This window comes from Amphibalanus amphitrite, unplaced genomic scaffold (genome assembly GCF_019059575.1).
Source record: "Amphibalanus amphitrite isolate SeventyFive unplaced genomic scaffold, NRLGWU_Aamphi_draft 000106F_arrow, whole genome shotgun sequence".
NCBI lineage: Eukaryota > Metazoa > Arthropoda > Thecostraca > Balanomorpha > Balanidae > Amphibalanus > Amphibalanus amphitrite.
The window spans coordinates 205,447-231,723 of record NW_024881601.1 but is presented as its reverse complement, the minus strand read 5'-3'; the positions used below and the strand labels follow the sequence as shown (position 1 = coordinate 231,723).

General features: G+C 48.7%; 1 protein-coding gene across 1 annotated transcript; it reads left to right on the top strand.

Moving 5' to 3' along the window:
* Positions 1-1,300: 1,300 nt before the first annotated feature.
* LOC122380768 (probable glutamate receptor) lies at positions 1,301-25,471 on the top strand. Its single transcript, XM_043364209.1, has 12 exons — positions 1,301-1,553; positions 4,881-5,077; positions 5,519-5,626; positions 7,579-7,821; positions 14,185-14,282; positions 17,121-17,297; positions 19,078-19,310; positions 19,824-20,041; positions 20,364-20,599; positions 20,940-21,030; positions 21,482-21,866; positions 22,045-25,471. Exons 1-12 carry the CDS (start codon positions 1,403-1,405, stop codon positions 22,179-22,181), a joined length of 2,274 nt encoding a protein of 757 aa, XP_043220144.1. The 5' UTR covers positions 1,301-1,402; the 3' UTR covers positions 22,182-25,471.
* The last annotated feature ends 806 nt before the right edge of the window (positions 25,472-26,277 follow it).

The following is a 26,277-nucleotide window of genomic DNA, read 5'->3' as shown; positions in this document are numbered from 1 at the left end:
GCTTTCCCTAGAAGCCCCGTGAACTGTGAAACATTTTATCTTTGACCTGACCTGTGACGTCATCGGTGACCCCGAGGTCAATGAAATTTGGTTTCCTTCGACAAATTTGACAGGGCTATTGAACGCCGTTTGAATTTTCCGGATCCGTACAGTAGTTTCGGAGATACAAGGGGGGTGGGCAAAAAATGCCCCCCCCCCCACCTCGCGGAAGGTGGCTGGGAGGCCCACCGCCTGCCGGGTTGAGGTAAAAACAAAGTGGCATAACTAATTATTAACTTTATCTTCCTTTGAGCATACGCCCTCTAAAGCCTCACGAATGGACCGCTGATTTACGATGCAGTAACTGCTTCGCAGCATGATTGGCCGATAAAAGAGTTCCAATACACCATAATGCACATCATCAGCCGTATACTGCACCTCCAGCAGCAGCGTCGCCCTTAGTGCTTAGTTTAGAACCGTGCATCTAGGTATTTGGAAATGAAGTTGCGAAGTCCCGCCGAATGCTGCTGGACGACCACCCTTGGTCGTGATTGCCATGGTGACCGCCAGTGGTGGGTCGCCGACAAAGGGGCGAGGGCGCGGAGCGGGCCGATACGGGCGCCCGGGTCAGTCCGGTGAGGTTAGGGGTGGTGGGAGCCCGCCTGTGACCGGGTCGCAGGAGGGACTCGTACCGGTGGGTCACGGCGGGCGGACGCGGACCGACGGGTCACGGCGGGAAGTTCGGACCACGACAGACTATAGTCTCGCGTCCGTGATCTGAACTGGGGACGTGTCACGTGAGACGCCGCAGTGGGGATGTGAAACGCCGTGGCTGGGCGGTCTGCTGCTGATATTCGAGCGGCAGTCTAATATCAAACTGAAACGAGCTTCAGCTGATACTACCTCTTCAGGCTGCCGACCAAGACGTCTCATTCAGTCCACCGAGACTCCTCATTCAGCCAACCGAGACTCCTCACTCCGCCCACCGAGTTTATTGCTTTATTCTTCAGCCTACAGTGTCTTCTCATTCAGCACATCAGACTTTTCCCCAACTCACTGAAAATCCTCTCTCGCCCACCGAAACTTTTCCATCATCCCATCGAGACTTCTACCCCAGCACATCGAAACTCGTCCCCAAGCCAACCGCAGTTCTTCATCCAGCATACGGATATTCCCGTTTTTCTCCTCCTTAACTCCCATCATAGCTCATTGATTCTTTTGTCTTAGTCTAACATTTTTCTTCCTTAGTTTATCGAAACAAAAGTACCGGGATAAACCCACAAGCAGCCCTCTCCATATCACCACAATGAGATTTCAGGCTCAACCCACCAAAACTGCATTCTGGCATCCCTGGGACTACAGGCTCATCTCACCATGACAAGTTACCTCCCTCCACCGTGACTCTTTTAGCCAAGACTCTGCAATGTCCACACCATGTTGTGCGACGACAGCACTCGTGTTGTGGCTGTGTTTGTGCCCAGCGGCCACCTTGGTGCCCCTTCTGCAGCTGGTGACCGACTATGCCGACTACCGCGGTCTTTCTGCCGTCAATCTGTTTGTCAGCAGACAGTCAGGTATGGAATCAGACGATACTCGGGTCATTTGATAAGTAAATACATCAATCATTCAGTCATGTATTGCTTCATTTACCCTATTCAATCAATCAATCATTCATTCATTCATGACAAAAAATTACGTCGTCACGTCATCAGTACACCTGTCGGTCATTGGTTCAGTCGCATAAAGCTGCCTTCAAATGCTTGCTTCTTTTTATGAACGGTTCACCCCAGGCTTGGTAAACTTATAAATTTGTTACCATTGACCGCTTAGCTGCATTCATTAAGATCATTTGAACATCTGAACTCCTAGCTCAAAAATTACCGTTAGGATAACATCGGTGGGATATTTGCTAAGATTGGCCTTTGGGGACCTGGAGCTGACGAACACGTATCAATTTCAGCGAAAAGACACTTTTAGGGAAGGTCAATGTCGTGTCACAGACTACAGAGTCGATATGAAGTCCTCAGCCCTTGGTATTATACGACTTACCTAACACGCGCAGTGGAAGGGGGGGGGGGGTGGCGGATTTAGCCCACCCCTCCTGTTTTTCGCCAATAACTCGCGCCGCAAGCATAATATCAATGTGAAATTTCGGCTACCTGTCCAGAATTGAATTTCGGATCTTCTCGTGCAAGAAGTAAGAAAATCGGTTCACAACTTTTCTAGTAATAGCGGTGTAAAGTCAAATATCCTGCCGCCGCGGCGGCGCGGCGGCGCGGCGGCCGGCGCTAGCCGTTACGCGCCGCCTGAATTGTAGACTGTGCCGGGGCGGGACGGTTTCGTCTTTACATCGCGCTCCTTACCGCTGATTATATTAGATTCGCGTCAAATTCGGTGAGAAGACTGAGAAATGTTCAGGCAATCATATGGTCAAAGAATTTTAAAAATCGGCCGGTAACAACTTGAGTTATGAGTGTGTAAACACAAAATTGTGATTGCCGCGTTTCCCGCGTCGGCCGATCCCGCTTCAGCCGGCGACATCTTACCCTTAGCAGGCTTCTGCCATATTTATTGTTGGATTATCTAGAAATTCACCATACATACTCACAAATGTTTGTTCTTTCGTATAGTGAAAGATTAAAGAAAATCGGCCGGTACCTTTTTGAGTTATCGGCGTGTAAACGCAAAAAAAGTCGCTAATATGGCAGATTTGACCACATTTGACCTCATTTGACCTTGAATATATTGACCTAGGGTCATGAAATTCACACACAACAGAGTTCCCCATGGCCTCCACCTACCCTCCAAATTTCGTTTTTCTAGCTCCAGTGGGAGCTGAGATCTTAGGGGGGGGGGCGACATCCGCCCCCCTTCCACTGGGCGTAGTACTCGCAACCCTTCCACTGCGCGTGTTAATTTACGTTGCAATGGCTTAACTGAAGATTCATGATTCATGCCACACAAGGGTGTTGACCGTCTGATTCATTTTCGTTTTTATATCACGCTTTTTTCTCCGGTATTCGTAATACACAACCCTATCGATAGCTTAGAGCTAAGCATTCGGCATCGCCTAATTTGATGGAATGTACGGATCACTACGTTCAGTGCACACAAAAAAAAACTTCATGGTATTCGATCCTCACAAATGCTACTTGCCGTTTGCCCTAAGCTTTGCTGAACAGATACATGCTCCTAACATTTTGATCATTTGAATGCTATAATGGCGTCAATGGTCATGGGCAGTGACGCATGGAAACAGGCGTTACGCACGGAGTAATCCCGCACCAGCTCATTCAGAACCTTGTCACCGCATTGATTTACCAATAAAATCCCGGCCCCGTCCTGTAATTGCCTCGCACTGCACGCGCCACCCGTTTGGGCGCGGTTTACCGTGTCGTCGGCCCGCCACCGTGGTGTGAACTGCGCCCCATATCGGGCTCCGGGTCACTGTTTGGGGTGCTGTCATGGTGGCCAGCGCACCCCACCCAGGAGAATCGGCGAGCCACTCAGTGAACGGTGTCCTCACAATGAGGTGTCACCGGACCTAAGAATACGGTTTTGTTCAACTGTCGATCTAAGGGGATTTGTTCTGGGGAAGGAACAAGTACTCGGACAACTCAGCAAATCAATTCTAAGTTTAATTATAAATAATATTCTTATAACGGAATAAAGTCGGACGATGTTGTGTAGAGAGTAGGCAGTAAACAAAGAACACTGACTTTACACACAAGTAACGGGCGCGGTGGCGTCACGAACGATGACGTCACGTAATATCTACCTCAGGAACGGTTTGAACAATGCAAATGGAGGCTTGCAAACTGTCTCGGGGAGTGAAAAACGAGTGGCAAGACTGTGATTTATGCGCCATTTACGGGGCATATCGTGGCACCACATTAAAAATTATCGTTAGGGATATTAGTATATTTATCATCAGTCAATCAACGTCAGAGTGAATAGTGCATCAGTCACTATCCTGGCATCAATGTCGAGACTAATGACTGACCCGTGGTACGGGGGCCAGATACGCTAATTCGATCCTCATTAATAATTCATGACCTCGCCAATATCATAAGGCCCGAGCGATCAAGACAGGCAACACTCTACGTCATTGCACATTGCCGTGGCACACTTGCATGCCACGATCCAGGGACAGGCGATGCAGGTCTCTGTGACAGTTTTACCAGTGATGCTACTGGATTTTCCATTTGTCATCGAGATGTCAAATGGTGAATGGTGTTTACCTGCTCTATGTCCCAGCATGTTGGCATGATACACTGGAGTACCGGATGACAACCTTTTAGACAACCTTTTATTAGTTGTGGTCTGCAGAGTTTAGGTTTGCTTTGATGACTCTGACCTCCTGGGTCACCTTTAGGGCTTAGTGCCACTATAATATGTAGCCGCAACAGGTCCTGCCGTGGTAATATTAATAAAAGGACGACAACACAGGCGACAAAACTTGCGGCCGAACTCAGAAGTCCCAGCAGCTTATAGAAATAATGACCGATGTTCTAAGCACACATAAATGCATAATTTGCGGAATTCCGTTATCTACGAAAGGTTCACTTACTTCTAAACCATGCCTGACGGCTGTTGCAGTTCATTATCCGACTAGCCTATATGGGATCGGGATCATGGACGAAAGTTCGTAATCTCAAGCACATTCACAATTATTTTTAACATCGAAATTCAAACTCCATCAGTGTCCGATTGCACAGTGCTTTGACTGCAACGCTGAGAACATCAGTGATAAATGATAACGTTTTGTGTGCTGTAGCCGTGTTTGCCGCGTGTCGTCAGTCTCCCTGTCTCACTATTCGTCCCTGCCAGCCAGGGAAGATGTTGAATCTTCACACCCCGTCTCTTCTCCGTCCGTTCATCCCCTGTCCGTGTTCCGTCAGGTCGGTTCAGTAAGAGCCAGCTGACCAGTCTGGTTGTCGCGCTGACAAGCGGCCGGGAGCGGTACGTGGCGCTCCACTTCTTACCTCTGACGGCGCACCAGCTCGAGGAAGTGATGGCCAGCACGGGAGGCTCCGCCGGAGCCTCAGAGTTTGTCGTCCTCAGCGACGACGACCTCTCGCTCCAGTTTCTACAGATGGTGAGCAGCCAGGAGCACTCGCTCTGTAGTCTACAGGGACGCGGGGAGTCAGGCTGAGTCGATCCAGTTCCTGATAGATTGATGTGATAGATAAGGTTACTTATAGATACACAATACACATACCATTCGAAACACAATTTTATGGCCCTTTCGTGGACGAAATTGCTTCGGATTCAGTACAGCTACTTGAACAATCGAGGCTATTTCTTTATAACACTCGATATAAACGATAATGTAAACAATCTTTTCATTCATTCAATCATATACCTAACTCACAAAAAAGCATCTAACTACACTAAAAATAGATAAATATAATGGGACATTCTCCTCAAAGTACATCAGCACGGCTCTCGCATATATTACGGTTAACGCTTGAGATTTCTTCATGTTCTTTAGAGGGTCGTTAGCACCGATCTCAGTGATTTATTCGCGCCTCTGCAGGTGCACAGAAACCACTATATGTCGGAGGACAACGCGTGGCTGGCCATCAGCGACGGTGGCAGAGTGCGCAAGTGGATGGCCAACTTCTATCTGCCTGTTGATTCACAGGTGAGACATGGAGTGGTCCAAGCCCTTACAAGCATGTATAGGCACAAAACTTATATTGCATGCCCGAGGCTAGTTATCTTGTCGAAACCAGCGAGCCAGTTTTCAGAGCTGCTGCCTCAGCTTATATTGCTAATCGTTTTAGCGTGGGCAATTATTTTCTTCCACAGACTGATTTATTGACCGGCATGCCTATAAATATAAGTCTTGCTGATTTTACAAATATGTAGGTAGGTACTGTGTGATTGTGTAGTAAAGCGAAACAACGAACAATGAAGTGCAAATACACATACCTAAGTATGCAAAATAATTCATTTTGTTAGTATGTTGTATGTATTATTGCCAAAATATCAGCATTACTTATTAATTCGAAAACAATTTTGAAGCATGGTGCATGATAAATGCATAAGTATATTTATAGTACATTATCCGCCAGCAATGACACGATAACGTGTTCCGATAGATGTTATTTATTACAAAGCGAAGTGCAATTCGGTCAGAGCCCTCACTGGACCACGCCACGGGCCTCCGCTGCTTAGCCTTTTGGCAATAACGCTGTTATATTGTAGGGGAGAGCGGGGAGAGTTGTATCATGTCCAAGTTGTATCAGGGCGAATTGTGCCAAACTTATCCAATGGATGGCGCTCGCGACACGACCAGCCGACGAGGTTTTCCGGGCGCCATCTTTCCCTGTTCTGTCTTGTGGCTGAGTGGACGCGTCTCGAGGTGAGAGCCGATTTTATGTTTTTTTAATGTCATTCTAAAAAAATAAGTTGCAAGAAAATGTGTGTTCTGGGCATTTAGATGTGCACGAATTTGAAAGATCTCCGTAGCGGTGGTGAGGGTAGGTTCTAAGGCTGCGTGAGTGAAAACGGATTTCTCCAGCTGTCCGCTGTTTTTTGAGCACGAGGGTGTTTTTTTTTCCAAGATGGCGGCTAGGTACATGTTGTATCAGAGCCGGGTGGGGTATGTTGTAACATGTATGTATGTATGTGCGTATGGGTATGTTGCTTTTGATCGCGAAAGCTAAGCCCTGGCTCGCGTTTGTAGGTAGCTAGTCAATTCTCGTTCCATTTCGGCACAATGTGTTGGCTTCTTTGCTCTTAACGGGCCACTTTTGCGTCTAGTCTGTTGATGTTTCGTTAGGATTGCATTGACCTAAGTTTGGTCTAATAAAGTGAAGCCTTTGAGCATACCTATACATTGTATTAACCCCATTTAATGTTGTTATTATGTTCAAAACCAGTAGCAAGCACACTCTCTGAAACGTGAAATAGTGATACAAATTACCCCACCATGTGATACAACTCACCCAAGCCATGGGGCAAGTTGTATCAAAAACATTGCTCTATTCGGGAGACCGTAGAAGAAAAACTGGTAGAAGTAGCGGAAAAGTTACTTTGCACAAAAAAAAGCAGAAGAATCAAGGAAGGGGATAGTATGGAAATAATGAGTTTATCACGGATAGTTACGAGGTTATGGGTCTCGGAGTAAAAACTGATACAACCCACCCCACTCTCCCCTATGTGGTGTTGGCATGAAAGCGTTCGTCATTACGGCGCTCCGATCTAAGGCTGTCACGCTGCATGCGTCGCTTTACCACGAACACTTTACACGGCGACAAAGCTGCTTGAATTCATGACGAGCGACTTTGAGCCTATTCATAAAGAGGATAAACATGTGAGTTTTCAAGAAGACTTTTGGAAGACATTGTATATGGCTCTTTATTCTTTGTCCTTTATGCAAGCTATGTATTTTACTGCAATGAACGAATGTCATATAGGACGACGCGACTTGCTTAGCACTACTTTCACACTGCTTTGCATTTACATTGCGGTGCTAGCACTGATCAATACTAAGTATGTATCTCACTTGTCCCATACTTTCCTCCTTTTTTCGCCACCTATATGACACGAATGTCTGACACTCTCCCCCCGCCCCCCCCCCGCTCCCAGTTGGTGATAGCCGAGCTGCGTGGCGGCAGCGGTCGGGGCGCGGCGGGGGGTGCCCCCCTCTCGGCGGAGCTGGTGGAGACCTATCAGCTGCGGGAGCGGCTCCCTCTCCGAGCCGTCACCTTCGCCCGGTGGCGGTACAGCCCGGGAGCCGGCTCCGAGCGGATGCTCCACTGGGTGAACGGCTCCATCTACGAACGGAGACACGACTGGAGCGGCCTCGAGCTGCACATCACCACCGTGGGGGTAAGGTGACCGACGGGCCGGGGGCTGGGGGCAGCCCTTCTTCTTTATTTTCAATACCACAAGGCACAATACATATTAGGCGCACTTGCACTACATACATCACCTTAATTTTCACTTTTATCACATACTCCTGCAACACCGTCCACCCCGCCCCGCATCGCCCCGCGAAATGCATAATTGGCCTCATTTGGGCGGAGCGGTGCCGGCCCACATCGCCGGCCTGGCCCACAACCCGTCAACTTGGTACGTTGGCGAGCCGCGCGCCCGGCTGGCCGGCCGAGGCTGGAGGCAGGGTGAGAAAGATTGCACTACCACACAGCCGGAGAGGTGCAGGTTTATCGTTTGGTACGGCTGTCGGCTCGCCAGATCACCGACGGGCAATTTAGTGCTGGAAAAATTCAGCGCTAGTTTTTTATTGAAATTCGCAACCGAAGGTTGTGAATCTGTTGGATGTTGGAGCATTAGCGACGCTTGCAATCTTTTGTTTCTTTTTGTGGCAAGGAATTCCCCAAACCATAACTTTGCTTGATTATTGGCTGTTGAAACGGATTATATCATTGCATTATATTCCGTTGGCAGTTCGGCAGCTCGACGACAATCGAGAGTGGTTGTTAAAATAGACAAAATTTGTAACGATGTTTTGTTTTCCTAAATAAATAGGCGAATCATAACTTCCAATAACTTTCCAAAATCTAAAAATATTGCAATTTGCGGTAGGTTTGCTAGCGATGTTTAGAACATACCTACCGGCCGAGTTATGATTATTACCAGTAAAACGCCTTTTGGGAGAAAGAACGAGCGAGCGAGATAGTGAGCCCTGCACGTGCAGAAGGGCGAGATGGTACTTCCAACGGGCTTGTGCAAAGCACCCTTCTAACCGGTCGCTAGCGGTGTGCCAAATTTGAACGCAATCGGCCCAGCCGTTCCTGAGATCTGGAAGCGGCATTCTGCACGTGCGCACGTGCAAACGGGGTCCAAAATAACTTTTGCACGGCACCCTACTAACCGGTCCCCAACCGTGTACCAAATTTCAGCGCAATCGGCCCAGCCGTTCTCGAGATCTGGAAACGCCCCCTGCACGTGCGCACGTGCAGTAGCACCCTAACCGCAACACACGGGAATGCATTGCCTGGTGGGTGCCTGCCTGTATGCCAAGTTTCAGCGAAATCGCCCCAGTAATTACCGAGTTACTGAAATGGGAACAAATTTGGCACCTCTTATTGTTGTATTTTGCACGTGCAGTGGGGGTCACTCACATAGATGAAGAGTATCCGACCTTTGGTAGAAGGGATGCAGCTACCCTATAAAAATGACCGCAAGACAATCGCTCAAGCCGCTGCTGAGATATGGGCCTCTCAAAATCATTACTTTTGCAAAACTGCTTGAACACCCTTGACTTTTCACGTGGCACGTGCCACGGCGGTCACTGAGATGCATCAAAAGTAGTCAATTACGGGGTAGAAGGGATGGGGCTACCCAGCAAAAAAGACAGCAGGCCATTAGGTCCAGCGGTTGCTGAGATATAAGCCTCTCAAAAGCGTTACAGGCCGGGCCAGGCCGGGCCGGGCCGGGCCGGGCCACGGGAATGAGAGATTTACTGAGCTCATACTGAGATTTTTCCGTTATATGGAAAAGACTTCGCTTCGCTCGCTGCGCTCGCTCGCTCGTAATAAAATTTATTGTAGTGTTATGCCTACTGTGCCCTGCACGTGTGCTTACTGTGCACTACGAAAAATAGGGCGGTAAGGGCACATACGCCTCTATGCAACTGTAGCATCAGTATTCAGGTGGTGTTCTTGTATTGTATATTCGAGGGACGAGCCAGACGGTCATCGATTCCACGGCTGGTTTTATCATTCAACTACTCCACAATTAAGCTCATGAACATGAATTATTCCTTTGATGACACAAATGCACGATAGCAACTCGTAGAACGGAACGATATGTGATCTACACCTACCAGTGTAAAGGGTTGCACTGGTCTTTACTGGACGCGGCTGCAGCGTGTATTGTACTGTACCTATCGCTCAGTAACAGCAGGTGCAAGCTGCTTTGTGGTGACGACGCCGCGACTTTTTTTAGAAGGCTAAAGACGGCTGTTCTGCTATCCGAATTCCGAACCTTGCGTTGACTGGAATGCTATTAAGCTTTTAATGATACTGTCAGTTGTCACATCGTTTGCCATGCTGTTCTGTTTGAGGGAATCGGTCTGCAATTTTACTGTCCATGAGTTGATGATTGTTGGCTGATGTTGCAGGCAAACTTTATGGGTTAACCCTCGCCGGCCGAGGGGGGGGGGGGGGCGGGTGCCGCCCCCCCATAGGGTTTTTTTCGCGATAGCTCCGAACACGTTGGCGATAGAGAGCTGAAACTTGGCATACCTGACCTTTGATCCAAGCCCGATCTTTTGACACCAACCGCATTTTTGGGTCAGGTCAGGTCACTGACCTATGACGTCATAAGTGAACCTCTGCACGGTCTTCAGATGTCGCAACTTCGCAACGCCCTCACTGCCAGAGGAGATGTCACAGGGAAATGAAACTTGCAGGATCTAGTATCCATTATGAGTCCCACAACTTGTATATCTCGGATTTTTCCTAAAGGTCATATGAGGTCAGGTCATTTTCGTGACCTCACCATTATAAGTCAATGGGGAAAAATGAAAACTGCTATTCTGGCGCCGGGAACGATCTCCAACTATCTCAAGCACACAGAATCGTGATTTGATGCACTCCTTGCAAGGTTAGATGCGTCACTTTTGCAATGTTGACCTTGCGTGACGTCATTTATGACGTCATCAAGGTCATATTAGTTTTTCGTCAATAACTCTTGATCAAATTGAGCTAGCGAGTCGGGAAAGCCACCAATGGACTCAGGAAGACCTGCCGAATCGAATGATATGCGACATGACCTCTTTTGACCAACTTCGTGACCTGGGGGTGCTGACCTGACCTTGACCTGAGGTCAACACCCCAAGTTGACCTGACACGGACAAAAAGTATATCATTCGACGCGCCTGAGCGAGACGAACACGATGCTGCCAAAATCGGCGCTCTGCGGCCGTTTTTTGTGAAGTTATTCACCAAAAACTGAACCGTACCTTGGGGCACTTGACCGTCACCGGTTGACCTAGGACCTTAAAATCGGGTACCAATCTTTGCGTCTCGTAACGGCGCACACGCTCGTTTTTTCCGCGACGCGCTAGCTCCACCAGGGAAGTATAACCTTATCCCTCGCCCGCACATGGGGGGGGGGGTGGTTGCCACCCCCCAGGTAGTCTTTTTGCTCTGGACTCAACATTTTTAGAGCTAGAAGGCTGATTTTTCGTATAGCTGCTCCTCTATCCTTTTTTGATGTCCACTGAAAATTTCAAGTTTCTGTGATTTTTGGTTTCGGAGATATGACCTTGTTTTTCAGGTCATGTCATGACCCAAATGGCCAATTCTCAACATTTTGCGTTTGCCATGGGCCTTGCGGGCTTTTGACACCCTGATTTCGGCCTTTTTTGCCAGTCTTACCTCCCACCTATCATGGAACATGTTGTTCGACGATGTACAGGGGTCAAGGTCAGGGTCAAGGTCAACCTAGGTCATCTAAGATAATTGCGTTTTAGGCAAGCTGAATTTACTTTTTTGAAGTTTTTTGACTGCATTTTTGGTAAAAGCTTCTCAGATCATGATTTCATGTAATATGGACCCAAAAACAATCGGTGCACATATCAGTATACACACAGACACACACAGACATACCTACAAACACATATAATTGACCTTGACCTAACTTGACCTGAAATGACCTCAGCCGCAAAATTCTGGTCGGGTAGTGTGACAAAGAGGTTCTAGCTGGCTTGGCACCAGAAAACAGCATCGTCATCGGTATTTGATAAGCAGCGCACTTGATATCCAACGGTGACCCAAAACAGCAACATTTTTTAGTTTGACCTGACCTGGAAGGTCAATGACTGACCTGAGAAGGTAAAACTGGGTATCATTGGATTCGTCTCTTCCCAAAGAATCTTTTTGGTCCTTACCGCTAAGCTCTATCTCCAACAGTAACGAAATGGCGCGGGGGGGGGGGGGTGGCAACCCCCCCCCCCATGTGCGTTCTAGGATGGGAAAATGGCATGTGCGGGCGAGGGTTAAATATCCGGTGCCTAAGCACACCAACCCTCAATTTAGCAGCCCAGCCTGTTCAGAGCAGCCACAGCAGCCTGTTTCAAGCATGACGGCCTCTAATAGCAGCCTCTTTCATAAACGCTCAGTTGAAGTTCATCTAACATTTGCCTCCCCATGGGAATAACAGCCGTCACGTCTTCTGGCAGTTCCTCGCCCCCCCCCCCCCAAAGATGTAAATGCACACATGTTGCACGCGGAGCTCTCACGCCGCGAGGATAATATGAAGTCATGTGGCACAGTATACCTACCGCAGCCGAGCCCGCCTGCGGGATAGACTGATCCGCACAACACACCAATAGTGTTTATAGCGCCGCTTCGTTCGTTGGCTTGCCAGGGGCGGATCCAAGGGGGGGGTCACATGGGTCATGGCCCCCCCCTTGAGGCCCGGGGGCCCAAAGACCTGCCAGGGGCACCACCGGCCTATCAGGGGAATCACAGTCCTGACAGGGGCACCACAGGACCGCCAGGGGCACCACAGGCCTAGCAGGGACACCACGGGCCTGGTGCCCCTGGGCCCTGACAGGACTGTAACGCCCCTGACAAGCCTGAAGTGTCCCCGGCAGGCACTTGGTGCCCCTGACAGGCCTGAGGCGCCCATGCAAGGCCGGTGGTGCCCCTGGCAGGCCTGTGGTGTCCATGGCAGGCCTGTGGTGCCATTGCTAGGCCTCTGGTGCCCCTGACAGGCTTGTAATGCCCCTGGAAGGACTGTGGTGCCCCTGGGCCCTGACAAGCCTGAGGTGCCCCTGACAGGCCAGTGGTGCCCTTGCTAGGCCTGTGGTGCCCCTGGCAGGCCTCTGGTGCCCCTGACAGGCTTGCGGTGCCCTTGGAAGGACTGTGGTGTCCCTGGGCCCTGACAAGCCTGAGGTGCCCCTGACAGGCCCGTGGTGCCCTTGTTAGGCCTGTGGTGCCCCTGGCAGGCCTCTGGTGCCCTTGCTAGGCCGCTTGTGTCCCTGGCAGGCCTCTGGTGCCCTCGCTAGGCCGCTGGTACCCCTGCGCCCGGAGAGGACTGGTGCCCCTGAAAAGTCTGTGGTGCCCCTGGCAGGTCTGTGGCGCCCCTGGCAGACCTGTGTTGACGGGTGCCCCTGCTAGGTCGCTGGTGCCCCTCACAGACCTGTGGTGCCCCTGGGCCTTGACAAGCCTGAGATGCCTGGCTATGACAGGCTCGTGGTGCCCCTGATAGACCAGTGGTGCCCTTGCTAGGCCTGTAGTGCCCCTGGCAGGCCTCTGGTGCCCCTGCTACCCCTGCGCCCGGAGAGGACTATGGTGCCCCTGAAAAGCCTGAAGTGCCTCTCGACAGGCCCGTGGTGCCCCTGGGCCCTGGCAGGCCCAAGTTACCCCTGCGAGGTCGGTGGTGCTCCTGGCAGGCCTCTGGTGCCCCTGGCAGGTCTGTGGTGCCCCTGGCAGGCCTGTGTTGACTGGTGCCCCTGCTAGGCCGCTGGTGCCCCTCACAGGCCTGCGGTGCCCCTGGAAGGACTGTGGTGCCCCTGCCCCTAGGGGTGCTCATGGGCCCAACAGGCCCGTTGTGCCCCTGACAGGCCTGTCGTGTATACTTGCTAGACCTGTGGTGCCCCTGCTTCCTGGCAGGCCTGTGGTGCCCCTGGCGGGCCTGTGGCGCCCCTACAAGGCCGTAGGTGCCCCTGACAGGTTTGTGGTGTCCCTGGAAGGACTTTGGTGCCCCTGACAAGCCTGAAGTGTCAAGGACAGACCCTTTAGACGCCAGGGTCAAGTTCGTCGGACTGACAACGATTTGCTTACCTGATAACGTTCCTGGTAAGTACTCACTACTCAGCGTCCACAACATATATACACATAGCACATTCATATATACTTGCTTACAATTGGTAAATGTGGTTGTGGCTAAGAGTTAAGATACTGACTAAAAATAAAAAATAAAAAGAAAAAAACTGAAAATGGGGGCACCACCAAAATTAAGTGGACGAAATCCGTTGAGTTTTTAATTTTGGGTATAGGTAGGGGCACCACTTCGATTCATGACCCTCCCCTTGGAGTTTTCCTGGATCCGCCCCTGTGGCTTGCTCGCTCTCTCGCTCGTTCTATTGTTCGTTCTTTCTTCCGTTTGTTCTTTCGTTAGTTTGTCTCGACCACCACTCGAATCTGAACTGTGAACCGCGATGCAGCCAGTTGTGGGCCACCAGCAAGCACGCAATTAATGTTTGACACTTTCCAGGACCCTCCGTTCATCAAATACCACAAAACTCCAGTACCGGACGTCGGGGGCTACATCGGCGAGCTATGGAAGGAGCTAGCCAAGATACTGAAATTCACGTAAGTATATTTCTGTTGTTGCTTTTGTTGTTGTTGGAAACAACTAAACCGTATTATCAATCACGAACGACAAACCCTCGCCGGCCAAGGGTGGGGGAGCGTTGCGTCTTCCCCCTCCCTTAGTTTTTTTTTCGCGATAGCTCGATACGTGCTGGCCATAGAGAGCTGAATTTTGGTATACCTGACCCAAGCCGGATCTTATGACACCAACAGCATTTTAAGGTCATGTCAGATCACTGACCTGTGAAGTCATAAGTGACCCTCTGCACGGTCCTAAAATGTCGCAGCTTTGCAATGCCCTCGGTGGCAGATAAGCTTTCATATGGAGATGAAGCTTACAGACGCTGGTATCATCCAGAGCCCTCACATCTTGCATATCTCAGATTTTCCTAAAGGTCACCTGAGGTCAGGTCAGTCAAGTGACCTCACCATTAAAGTTTACGGGGGAAACATGGAAATTCTTTTGGTGCTGGAAATGACCTAAAACTGTCTCTAGCACATATGAAATCGTTATTTGACGACGCACTCCATGCAAGGTTCGATGCTTTACTTTTGCCTTATTGACCTTGCATGACGTCATTTATGACGTCACTTAGCTGATTAAGTTGACCTAACTCGAACAAAAAGCATATATCATTCGAAGTGCCTGAGCAGGTAAAACACGATGATACCAAAATCGCGGCTCTACGACCATTTTTTTTTTTGCGAAGCTAGTTATCAAAAACCGATCCCGCACCTTGGGACACTTGAACTCACCTCAGAGGTCAGGTCACCGGTTGACGTGAGACCTAAAAATCGGATACCATTCGCTGAGCCTCCTAAAGACACATACACTCGCTTTGTTCTGTGAGAATCTAGCTCAATTAGGAGCGAAACGGCGATGGAGGTCGACGTCGTACCCGCCCCCCTTCGGCCGGGACGTAGGTAGAAAACCAATAGGTCCAGGTGGGGTTAAAGTCTTGTTCAAAATGTTCAATGAAGTAGCATTACCCGCTTATCATTATGAGCGTCGTTGAATTTCCTCCGAAGCATGGTTCTCACATTTTGAGGTCAACTCGTGTGACACACGCAGCAGTATCGCGCGTGTACGCCGCTCCCGTAATATGCCATTTGCAAAATTTAGCACTGACGCAGTCGTTACGGCTCCCTGCGTGACCAGAATGGTCTTCAGCCGGCAGTTTCGCACCAGCTCGCGCACATAACGGCGTCCGTTTGTTGGTCCAAGTACCAATTGTATACGGAGCAGGCCACCGGAATGTGATGGGTGTCTGTGTCTCGCAGTAATGACCTCATGTAGTTGTATAATTACATACATGCATACAATGGAAATGTGTAACCGATTGGCGATAGGCTGCTGATTCAGCGTGGTTCGGTGAGCACTAAGCAGCCTAATGTTTTGTAGGACATGAACGAACGGTAGAAACGACGTCATAGTGATAGCACTAGAGAATAAAAAGAACGACTTCTTGCACTTCCGAAATGTGGAATGGCATGTCTTCCCTTGAACTTATTGTTTAATCAATAATCACGACTGTAATGTGAGTGTCATTGAAGGCTTGACTTCGCGCTGTTCCTTACCCCTTCCTGATGATTGTTAGGCATTTGTTGTGCCATCGCGACGCCCTTGGAGAATGCATACAATTAAATGACGCAGCTCCCATACGATGATTATCGAATTATTGCCTTTCGTACCAAACAAATGAAACGTAAACTGTCCAGAACATAGCAGGCTAACGGCGGTGTAACGACACAGGCCTCATGCATGGGCTCAGAGCTGGTCGAACACGCAACCAGGTCTCCCGCCACGTGATATGAGGGAAACACGCACGTGACACAACGGGTCAGATCACGTGATTGGCATGCGCGTTCCAGCGGCTTCAGCATGTTGGTCCTCGTCGTGTCGGCTCGAGGAAAAAAGAACGCAGCCTCGACTCGAGTAAGAACGACAGAGGAATACTCGGCAGAAATCTGTGGCCTCGTGCATGGGCGTTTTGTCGGGTCGGTAGAGTCATGTGTCCCATGTGCGGCCATACGTAACGCGGATACTGGTTAGTGGTTAGCAAAAATGTTCAATTCCGATCAATTTGACCTCGAACGTCCAAATTGTAAAGCTGTTAGAACGCTGTTCCTTGTTCGGCACTCGGCAGTTTTGCAGCATCAGTGGGACGCGCTCCCCACGTGACTTGGATAATTATCAATCCTCAGGTGGGCACAAGGTTATATAACCGGTGGACAGCACTCTCCCTTGGCCTCACACTCCGAGTCCTCGCTGGCCGCTGCAGGCTCCAAACAACACGTGGTAACGCTGCACCACCAACAACCGAGCGACCGCCCGTTATTATTACAATGACAAACTGCCTCGGGCGGGGTGCAAAAGTGGCTCCAGCCTTCATGGCACGACGGCGTCCGTGTGGCCATTACCTCCTAAAATGGGAACCCCGTAGGAGTCTAAACGACGGCATCACGCCGCCGCCAGCGTCGCAATCTTGGTCATACAGGGTCACACCTGTGAACTACTATCGACTCATGTGAATCGCTATGATACGATAATGGTCACAGCAGGCTTAGTCATTAGTTGGCAAAACGTCTTTTATATATTTAGCCAAACCATCATCGAAACTTGTAACTTGACACCCGTCACCTGGTGACCTGACATTCGTCATCATATAACCTGACCATTGTTTCATATGACCTGTCTTATTGCAACCTGAGGACCTGTCACCGGTCACATGTCACGTATAACCAGGTGACCCATAACTACCCCGCCCGATCCCCTCCCCCCTCAAGGAACCCCCGGCCCACCTCTGACCCGTACCCCCTCCGGCGGCGGTCGTATAGGTACCGCGTCACCTACTCGGTGGACGGCGTCTGGGGCTCCCAGCTGGGCAACCACAGCTGGAGCGGCGTGGTGGGCATGCTGCACCGGCGGGAGGTGGACGTGTCGGTCACTGACCTGTCCGTCACCGAGGCCAGGTCGGCCGTCATCGACTACTCCACCGGACTCATGTTCATCAGGTGAGGAACAAAGTCACTGGACTCACTAGGTGAGGGATAAATTTACTACTCCACCGGACTCATGTTCATCAGGTAAGGGAGGGATAAATTCCACCGGACTCATGTTTATCAGGTGAGAGAGGAACAAATTCCACCGGACTGATGTACATCAGGAGAGGGATAAATTCCACCGGACTCATGTTTATCAGGTGAGAGAGGAATAAATTCCACCGGACTAATATACATTGGGTGAGGGATAAATTTACTACTCCACCGGACTCATGTTCATCAGGTGAGAGATAAATTCCACCGGACTCACGAGGTGAGGGATAAATTTACTACTCCACCGGACTCAAGTTCATCATGTGAGCCGCGAGGACCGAGGTCATGCATCATTGGGTGTTTGGCCTAGGCACATAGGATGTTTCGAGGTTACAAAGTGCCAATGCTTTTACGCTTCATTTATGTATGGCTTCTTTATTTGACTGTCGTCTATTAGAAATATTTTGTGACAAGATTAAAGTTTATTTTCTACGATTAACATAACTCTCGAACGAAGTCAATACTGTGTAACTTCGTCACAATTTATTACAATGGCAACATTTACCACTATTAAAACACGCGCACCGACGGGGGTCTGCGCCAACTTCGTACCGACGGGGGCGGATGACCGCCCCCCCCCCCCTGAGATCTCGAGACCGAAGCAGGATAACGACAAGCGGTAAACGGCAAGGGATACGCACGGACAAGGTCTACAATTTTTACATAGGTCATTTTCAGGTCAGGTCAAATATGACGTCACAGGGGTCAAAAAAGTCAAAATGGCGTCGCTAGTTATGGAGAGTTTTTCTCGAATAACTTTCGAACTAGTCAATATAGGAACAAACTAAGGGCAACTTCGTGATCCTCTCGTCAATCCGCATCGAACGATATATATGTTGACCTCGAAAGATCAAGGTCAAAGGTTGACCTCCGGTCACGTGACCTCGAGGTCATCATGCATACCATTCGATGCGCCTTGACGAGCTGAACACAATGAGACCATCTGCGCGGCTGTATCTTGTTCCTGTACGGAGTTATTGTCAAAAAACCGCTGGTGACCTTTGATGACGTCACATGACCTTACAGCTGCCCAACAGCAAAACAGACCTCAAGGTAGTGAATTGGTTAATCGTATATGAGGTCACGTATGGTTTATGGGGCCATTCCTACCCGTTGTAGTGGTAAAAACAGGGAGTTGATTTTTCCCCTATTGACTTATAAAGGGAGGTCGAGAAATTGACCTGACCTTAGGTCATCGATATCAAAATTCCGAGTTATACAAATTGTAGCTATTAATGACCTTATAGCATCCTGCGACTTTCAAAGGCCTCCGACATCTACTGTAGCTCTGGCACGGTGACAAAGTTGCAAAAAAGTAACTTGAGGGTTGGGTCATTCAAAGTGACCTTGTGACCTGACCTTGAAAGTTAGGAGGTTTAAACTTGCACACCATGTGTAAAATTGATGAGAGAATAGTCGTACAAAATTTCACGGCGCTACGCGCCGCGGTTTTTCCGCTATTCGCGAAAAAACCTCAGGGGGGGGGGCGGATATCCGCCCCCCCCCCCGTCGGTGCGCGTGTTAACATCCAAACTTCGGATTTAGCCTTTTATTCGTGTCTCTCCTTCACCGTACCTCACAATTAGTTCCGGTAATAAGACTTTTGTCCTTTATGATGCCCTTGATTACTTTTTATATTGCTACATTGTATACTTCAATACGTTTTTGACCAATGTTCGCCCCCCCCCCGACCTGCCAGAATGCGAATGTTCATAAAGAGGCCGTCGGCGCTGGACGTCAGTTGGACCACCTACCTGGACGTGTTCGACCTGAACCTGTGGCTGGTGCTCGTCTGCACCGTCGTCATCGGCAGCACTGCCATGTTCGGCATGTACAGGCTGGAGCGGCGCCTCGGGCTCAGGCAGGACGGCTCCGGCGTCTTCAGCTGGAGGGACAGCCTGCTGCACTTCTTCGGCGCGCTCTGCCAGCAAGGTAGGCACTTACCAAAGGGCGCCACATGGGGCTGATCGGAAGCAATACGGACGTTGCCATTCCCTACTGAGCGGCGAGCGCTATTGATTTGTTGGTGAAGTCGTACTCTTATTGTGAAAACATTTAAATACGGATGGTGTAGTCAAAAGCGAAATAACATTGATAATGGCGAAGCACTTTTGAATTCTATAGGTACTTTTCACACAGGGCGATTTTAGGTAACCGCTGATGAAAACCTCTTCATGGGAAGGTATGAATAGAATAGGTATTGTAAAACTGCACGTCTTCTGAATATTTTAACTGATATTCCTAGCGAGAAGTGCAAAGTGAGCTTCCCGGTCGATCAACATACAAAACGGCGGCATCTTTAACCTCCTTAGCAGCTATTTCCGTCAGCATGGACATTACTTCCATCAGCTGTCGCCTTTTTAAGACTGGCATTCTTGCTGTTGTGCTACTATAAGCTTGCACGTTAAACTGCCGTTTTATCTCCATCCCTGGCGGCGTCTGCAGGTGCCGAGGGTCTGCCCGAAGGCCTGGGCACCCGCTTCTTCTTCTGGTTCTTCTACGTGTCGATGGTGACGGTGTTCGCGGCCTACTCGGCCATGCTGGTCTCCTTCCTGGCCGTCCAGACGGTGGTGCTGCCGTTCGAGGACGTGGAAGGTCTTCTCGAGGACGGCACCTACCAGCTGGGCGTGCTCAGAGGCACGTCGCAGCTCGACTACTTCAGGGTGAGTCTCATGAGCAGTACATGTGTCGCAACGCTGCAGTAACTCACTAACTCAGCCATTAATCACTCTTTATGGCATCAGCCATTGGAAGCATAAAGATTGCAGCTTATTTTCCGCTTTCTCCTGGGACATCTAGTGCAAGTTATTTTTCTATTTATTTGACGGAGAAGTATTTGATTTTGATTGGGTTTAGTATGTGAAGGGTGTGTATGTAACATTTTTCTCGATAGTTCGTCGCCTATGATAAAAATGACCAAAAAGCCCTAACCATAGTTTCATCTGCCCGAGTGTTTTGACGACCGTGTCGGCCGTTTTTCTACAGCTCTCGCCAAACCCCGTGTTTCGAAAAGTGTACGAGAAGCATATCGTCGAAATGTCGAGCAACGAAGAGGGATACAAACACGTCCGCACGCAGAACTTCGCATACCTCGACACTTACGAAACAGCGGTGCTACTGAAAGACTGTGACATAATCAACATCAAGAAAGATTACTTTAAACATATGGTAGCGTTTGGATTTCAAGAAGGCTCACCATATAGGACGTTTATTAATTTTCAGTAAGTATTTCGAAACACACCTACGAGGAGGATTGCTGGGCTCCTAACACCTATCCTTCTGTAATTACTCATACTCATAATGATAACTGTATACAAATATAATATTCACTTGAATATTCTACATAGTTACTTTCAAATGTGTCATTCAAACAACAATATTTAGAGGACCTCAGATTGCACAAGTTATGTTTCAATTTTCACATATACGAAAAGTGCTAATCGTTAAAAGAAGGCATAAAAAAGGTTGACTAAATAAGTCGCTAGGCAATATGTAATGGCACGCTATGATAAGCCCAGCCGGCTGCCTGGCTCCAGTGTTGACAACGACCGCGGCCGGCAGGCTGAGTCGACTGGACGAAATGGGTCTCATGTCTCAGCTGCTCTCCCGCCATTGGCAGCACCACGACTCATGCGAGGTCGACTCGCTGGAGGTACGAACGAGCGAATGTTGTACGGCACAGGACACCTGAGGGGCGACCAGATGACAGGATACCTCTCAGTGTTTGCTTTGGGTCTCAGGAGCGTTTGAGATTGTTGAAACAAACGGGATCAACTGAAAGGCTGTACTTTGCGCTTTGTCATAATTTCCTCGGAGTGCTTTTATGCATATTGAGCATACTGTGAAAGATGACAAAATTCCAAATTTTTTTCAGCTGCTGGCCGGTTTTAAATCACTGGCCGGTTTTAAAATGTCCAGAAAAAAAGAAGAGGTGTCTGATGTCTCTTGTCTGCCCTGGAGAAAGTCGCTTCATGTAATAAGTTGACCGGTGTCACTATCAGTAAAAGTTGTCTGTTAGTGAGTTGTCTGACGTCCGACGGTAGCTGCTGTTCACTGCCCAGTGCCCGTGCACGGGACCACTGTCTGACCTCCCGCCACCGCAGGGTCTGGGCCTGCCGTCCGTGTTCTCCGCGTTCGTCCTGCTGGCCGGCGGCGTGGGGGCCGGCCTGCTCATCATGCTGGTCGAGTGCGTCTGGTCTCGTCTACGGCGACGCTGGAGGCGGCAGACGGCAGTGGGGCCGGCGGCGGCACTGAGGGCAATTCGTTCGAAGAAGGCAGCGACAATGGGAGTCTGGGCGGCGCCAGAACCACGGGATGCAACCCAGAGAAAATCGGCGACCATGGGACTCTGGGCGACGCCAGAGCAGCGAGATATAACCGAGAGGAAGTCAGCTGCGATGGGAGCCTGGTCGACGCCGGATGAACGCGAAATGACCGAGAGGAAGGCGGTCGGCATCTTCTCCGACTTCACCCGGGAGGTGCCTCTAGGTAAGGATACGTCGCTCAAAGCGGCCCTTTGTTTTTCACTTTGACTAGGACGTGCGTACTGCGTACAGATCAATAACAAGCCATTAAGACTTTCTTCCACGTTAGACGATGCTTCAACGAAATGATAAGACGGAAGCTCGTTTTTCTTCGCACTGATTCGGTCCACGTTCTTTCACAGACGCCTCGCCGTATCTTAGCGACACGACGTTTTCGGAAATATGGCAGCCGAAACCGACACCAGCCTTTGAAAAACGCTCCGACACTTCGTCCGCCCAGCGCAGGGAGGCGATATGGCAGCGCTTGATGCGGGATTGATATTGTTACAGTGAAAACGAGCAATTCCCATTCAGATGAATTGCGCTATCATACCATTTGTGCCTATGACGATAGTACACTGACCCGTTACCCTGATTTGGCTAAAATAAAGGATTTTTTGCGTTTAAAGTAAAAATGTTTTAGCCCGCGCACCGACGGGGGTCTGCGCCAACTTCGCACCGACGGGGGGGGGGCGGATGACCGCCCCCCTGAGATATCGAGAACGAAGCAAGATAGCGACAAGCGGTAAACGGCATCGGATACGCACGGACAAGGTCTACAATTTTTACAAAGGTCATTTTCAGGTCAGGTCAAAGATGACGTCACAGGGGTCGAAAGTCAAAATGGCGGCGCTAGATACCTATGGAGAGAGTTTTTCTCGAATAACTTTCGAACTAGTCAAGATAGGAACAAACTAAGGGCATCATCGTGATCCACTCGTCAATCCGCATCGAATGATATATATATGTTGACCTCGAAAGGTCAAGGTCAAAGGTTGACCTCAGGTCACGTGACCTCGAGGTCATCATGTATATCATTCGATGCGTCCTGACGAGCTGAACACAATGAGACCATCCGCGCGGCTGTATCTTGTTCCTGTACGGAGTTATTGTCAAAAAAACCTTTGGTGACCTTTGATGACGTCACATGACCTTACAGCTGCCCAACAGCAAAACAGACCTCAAGGTAGTGAAGGTTGATCGTATATAAAGTCATGTATGGTATATGGGGCCATTCCGACCCGTTTTAGTGGTAAAAACAGGGAGTTGGTTCCCCCCCCCCCATTGACTTATAATGGGGAGGTCGCGAAATTGACCTGACCTTAGGTCATCGACATCAAAATTCCGAGATATACAAATGGTAGCTACAAATGACCTAATAACATCCTGCGACTTTCAAAGCCCTCCGACATCTACTGTAGCTCTGGCACGGTGACAAAGTTGCAAAAAAGTGACTTGAGGTTGGGTCATTCAAAGTGACCTGGTGACCTGACCGTAGAAGTTAGGAGGCTCAAACTTGCACATCATGTGTAAAATTGATGAGAGAATAGTCGTACCAAATTTCGCGGCGTTACGCGCCGCGGTTTTCCCGCTATCCGCGAAAAACCTCAGGGGGCGGATATCCGCCCCCCGTCGGTGCGCGTGTTAATGTCTGCTATCCTATGATTTGTTTGATTATCTTCTTACTTACCATTGCATTTCCAGTACCTCCCTGAGTTCCTATGACTCATCGAAGCCATGACTGTAGAAGTCATTTTGTCGGCATTAGCCGTTTTCACGACGGCCATCTGGTACACATTTGGTGCAGATTAGGTGCAGATTTGGTCAAATTAGGTTCAGTGTATCACTTAGAAGCTATCAACTAGGGTTGCACTAATTGCTGCTTATATGCCTCCTTTGTCATATTATCAGAGAGTAATCATCGATTAAAAACCTGAAATAAATTCATTAAATGAGGATATTTGCTGTAAAAGAGATTAGGTGCAGATTTGGTCAAATGAGGTGCATTCGCCAGATAGCCCGTCGTGAAAACGGCTAAGTTCAGTTCGGTTATTCATGTTTGAAAACCCATCATATGTGCATTGTACATTGTACATTCGCAGTAGCCAGTAACTACCACTCGGTTGATAGTTTAGAAGGATTTGCAATATAATAATATGAAGCCAGAAGCTGTACGTATAGTATATATTCATATACAAGTAGTGGTACCCTTAATATCATACTATGTATGCAGTAAATGGGCCTTGTTCGAATAGTTTGATTTTGATATACAAGTTTGCTTATTTCTCAAAGGCTAAAAGGTACAACATATAGTCACAAACCCGTATATTTTACTACATCGTGTGTTATGGATTGGAATTTGGACATTTCATTTTCACTGTATTTTTTCCAATGAAACCCGCGCCCCGTAGGGCTACCGGCGGACCCTACCACCCGTAGGGGGGGGGGGGGGGCCGTTTCGGCCCCCCCTAAGATCTCGGAAAGTTACCGGCCGATTTTCAAAATTCAAACGGCGTTCGATAGCCCCACCCGGGAACTACCTTGTGACCAAATTTCATTGACCTAGGTCAAACCGATGACGTCACAGGTCAGGTCAAAGGTCAGATTTTCACCGTTCACAGGCATTTCAAGAAATGTGTTGTGAAATCGAGTTAATTGGTAATTTATTGAAAACCATCGATGGTACATTGTTCGTCAAACACATACTTTGCTATCTGAGGTCACTGATACCAGGTCAGGTCACAGCGAGGTCAGGTCACCGGGGTCACAATATGAAAGTGTCGTGTGATACATGTTTTATGGTCCATTTTACATGACAAATGCGATTATGTGGGTTAGGCAGCCTTTGGGGCCAGCCTAGGTCACGTTTTGGTGAAGGTCAGGTCAAGGTCAGGTCAAATAAGGTCAAATTTCAAAGTTGATATTTTTGCATAAAATGGGTATCGATTCGATGCAGCTCGTCACGGGGAGTCTAATGGTGGTCTTTGTTTTGCTCTACGAGGTCTAGAACTGCCAAAAATTGAGTTTGAAAATTTGACGTCATCAATTTTGAACAGTTTTTTGCTATAACTTGGCCAAAAAACGAGGTATCGATCTGAAATTCGGTATGTAGATAGAAGACGGTAGGTACTATCACATATATTCCGGTTTTTTTGAAACTCAAAAAACTTTTTGGATTTTTTGGCTAATATATCCAAAAAATGTTTTTTTGATTTTTGGGGTTCAAAACTCAAAAATTTCAAAAATCCGAGATAGCAGTTTTGTAGCCCTGTCAATTCTACACCTTTTATGTCTTGATCATTTTTCTGTATCTTCAAAGCTGTAGGCCTGACAGGTCTTCTCGCGAAGGTCTTTTTTCGGTCGAAAATGACAGAACATGACGTCATTCTGACGTCATTTGTGGCCAACCTATCATAGCCTCTGGAAAAATTTTTGGTCACAATGTGTAAAATTGATGCCCGGAGGGGTCCTGAAAGTTTGGTGGCGATATCTGAAGCGGTTTAGGAGATATCGACCGAAAAGGACAGGGGGGCCGTTTCGGCCCCCCCCTACGGGGCGCGGGTTAATCAGATTCAATGCAGCGAGTTATTTTAAACAGGTCGGGTAACCGGAAGCCAATGGTTTCCGAATAGTTACCGAAAGCTTACCTATTTTAGGTCGCCTTTACGATAACATTATCAATGACCTTTGGTACTGGCATGGACATTGTGATGACGTGTATTCGTGTTTTCATATCTATACCTATACCTATACCAATGCTGTCATGGAATATATCTACATAATCTCAGCCATCGTTGTCTTGATCTTTTCTCGCGGAGAGCATATGCCGAAGAATACATATACGCATCTCTAAATGAGGAAATTTTCAGCTCATCGACGGAACCAGTCGCGTCTCATACCGAGGTCCGAGGTCAATTCCAAAGTTGGGGTCCATTTCCCATACAAAAGTATATCATTCAACGCTGTTGAACAGTAGGTATGTACCATGCGATAATGCAAAATAGTTTCTTTATTACCATCTCGTGAAAAGCTATTTTCAAGAATCTGACCTTAGACTGTGATTTATTATCTATGTACAAATATATAGGTTAGCTAGTTCCCAGACAAGTAGGTGGGTAGGAGGAGGAAGGGTGACCGGGGCAAAGCGGCCACCCTAACGCCTTTTTACCGACTACGCTTTATTTTCAAAATTGGATTTTTTATGTGTCAATATGGTCCCTATTCAATTGCCTTTCATTTCAATTACGTTTCATTTCTAAAGGCGTTCACATCTAGGAGATATTAACAAAATATTAAACCTATGCATTCTGATCACTTTGCCCCAGAACAGAACCCGGGGCAAAGCGGACACCGGTGACTTCGGGCATGGAATCAAAAATTGGCATGGAATTTTATGCAAAAATATCAACTTTTAAATTTAATCCGCGCCCCATCTGTGGTCTGTGTATAACACGCCCTACGGGGGGGGGGGGGCTATTCATAGCTCCCCTCCTACCTCCGAAACTACTGGGCCGATTGTCAAAATTCAAACGGCATCTGATAGCCCCGGAAAAACTGTCGAACGAAGCCTAATTTCATTGACCTCGAGGTTACCG

Excerpts from the sequence above, each read along its gene's own strand:
- LOC122380768 (XM_043364209.1), top strand. The coding sequence starts at position 1,403 with ATGTCCACACCATGTTGTGCGACGACAGCACTCGTGTTGTGGCTGTGT. Across the intron at positions 20,600-20,939 it reads AGGACGTTTATTAATTTTCA|GCTGAGTCGACTGGACGAAA; the intron begins GTAAGTATTTCG and ends CGCGGCCGGCAG. Across the intron at positions 21,867-22,044 it reads CACCCGGGAGGTGCCTCTAG|ACGCCTCGCCGTATCTTAGC; the intron begins GTAAGGATACGT and ends GTTCTTTCACAG.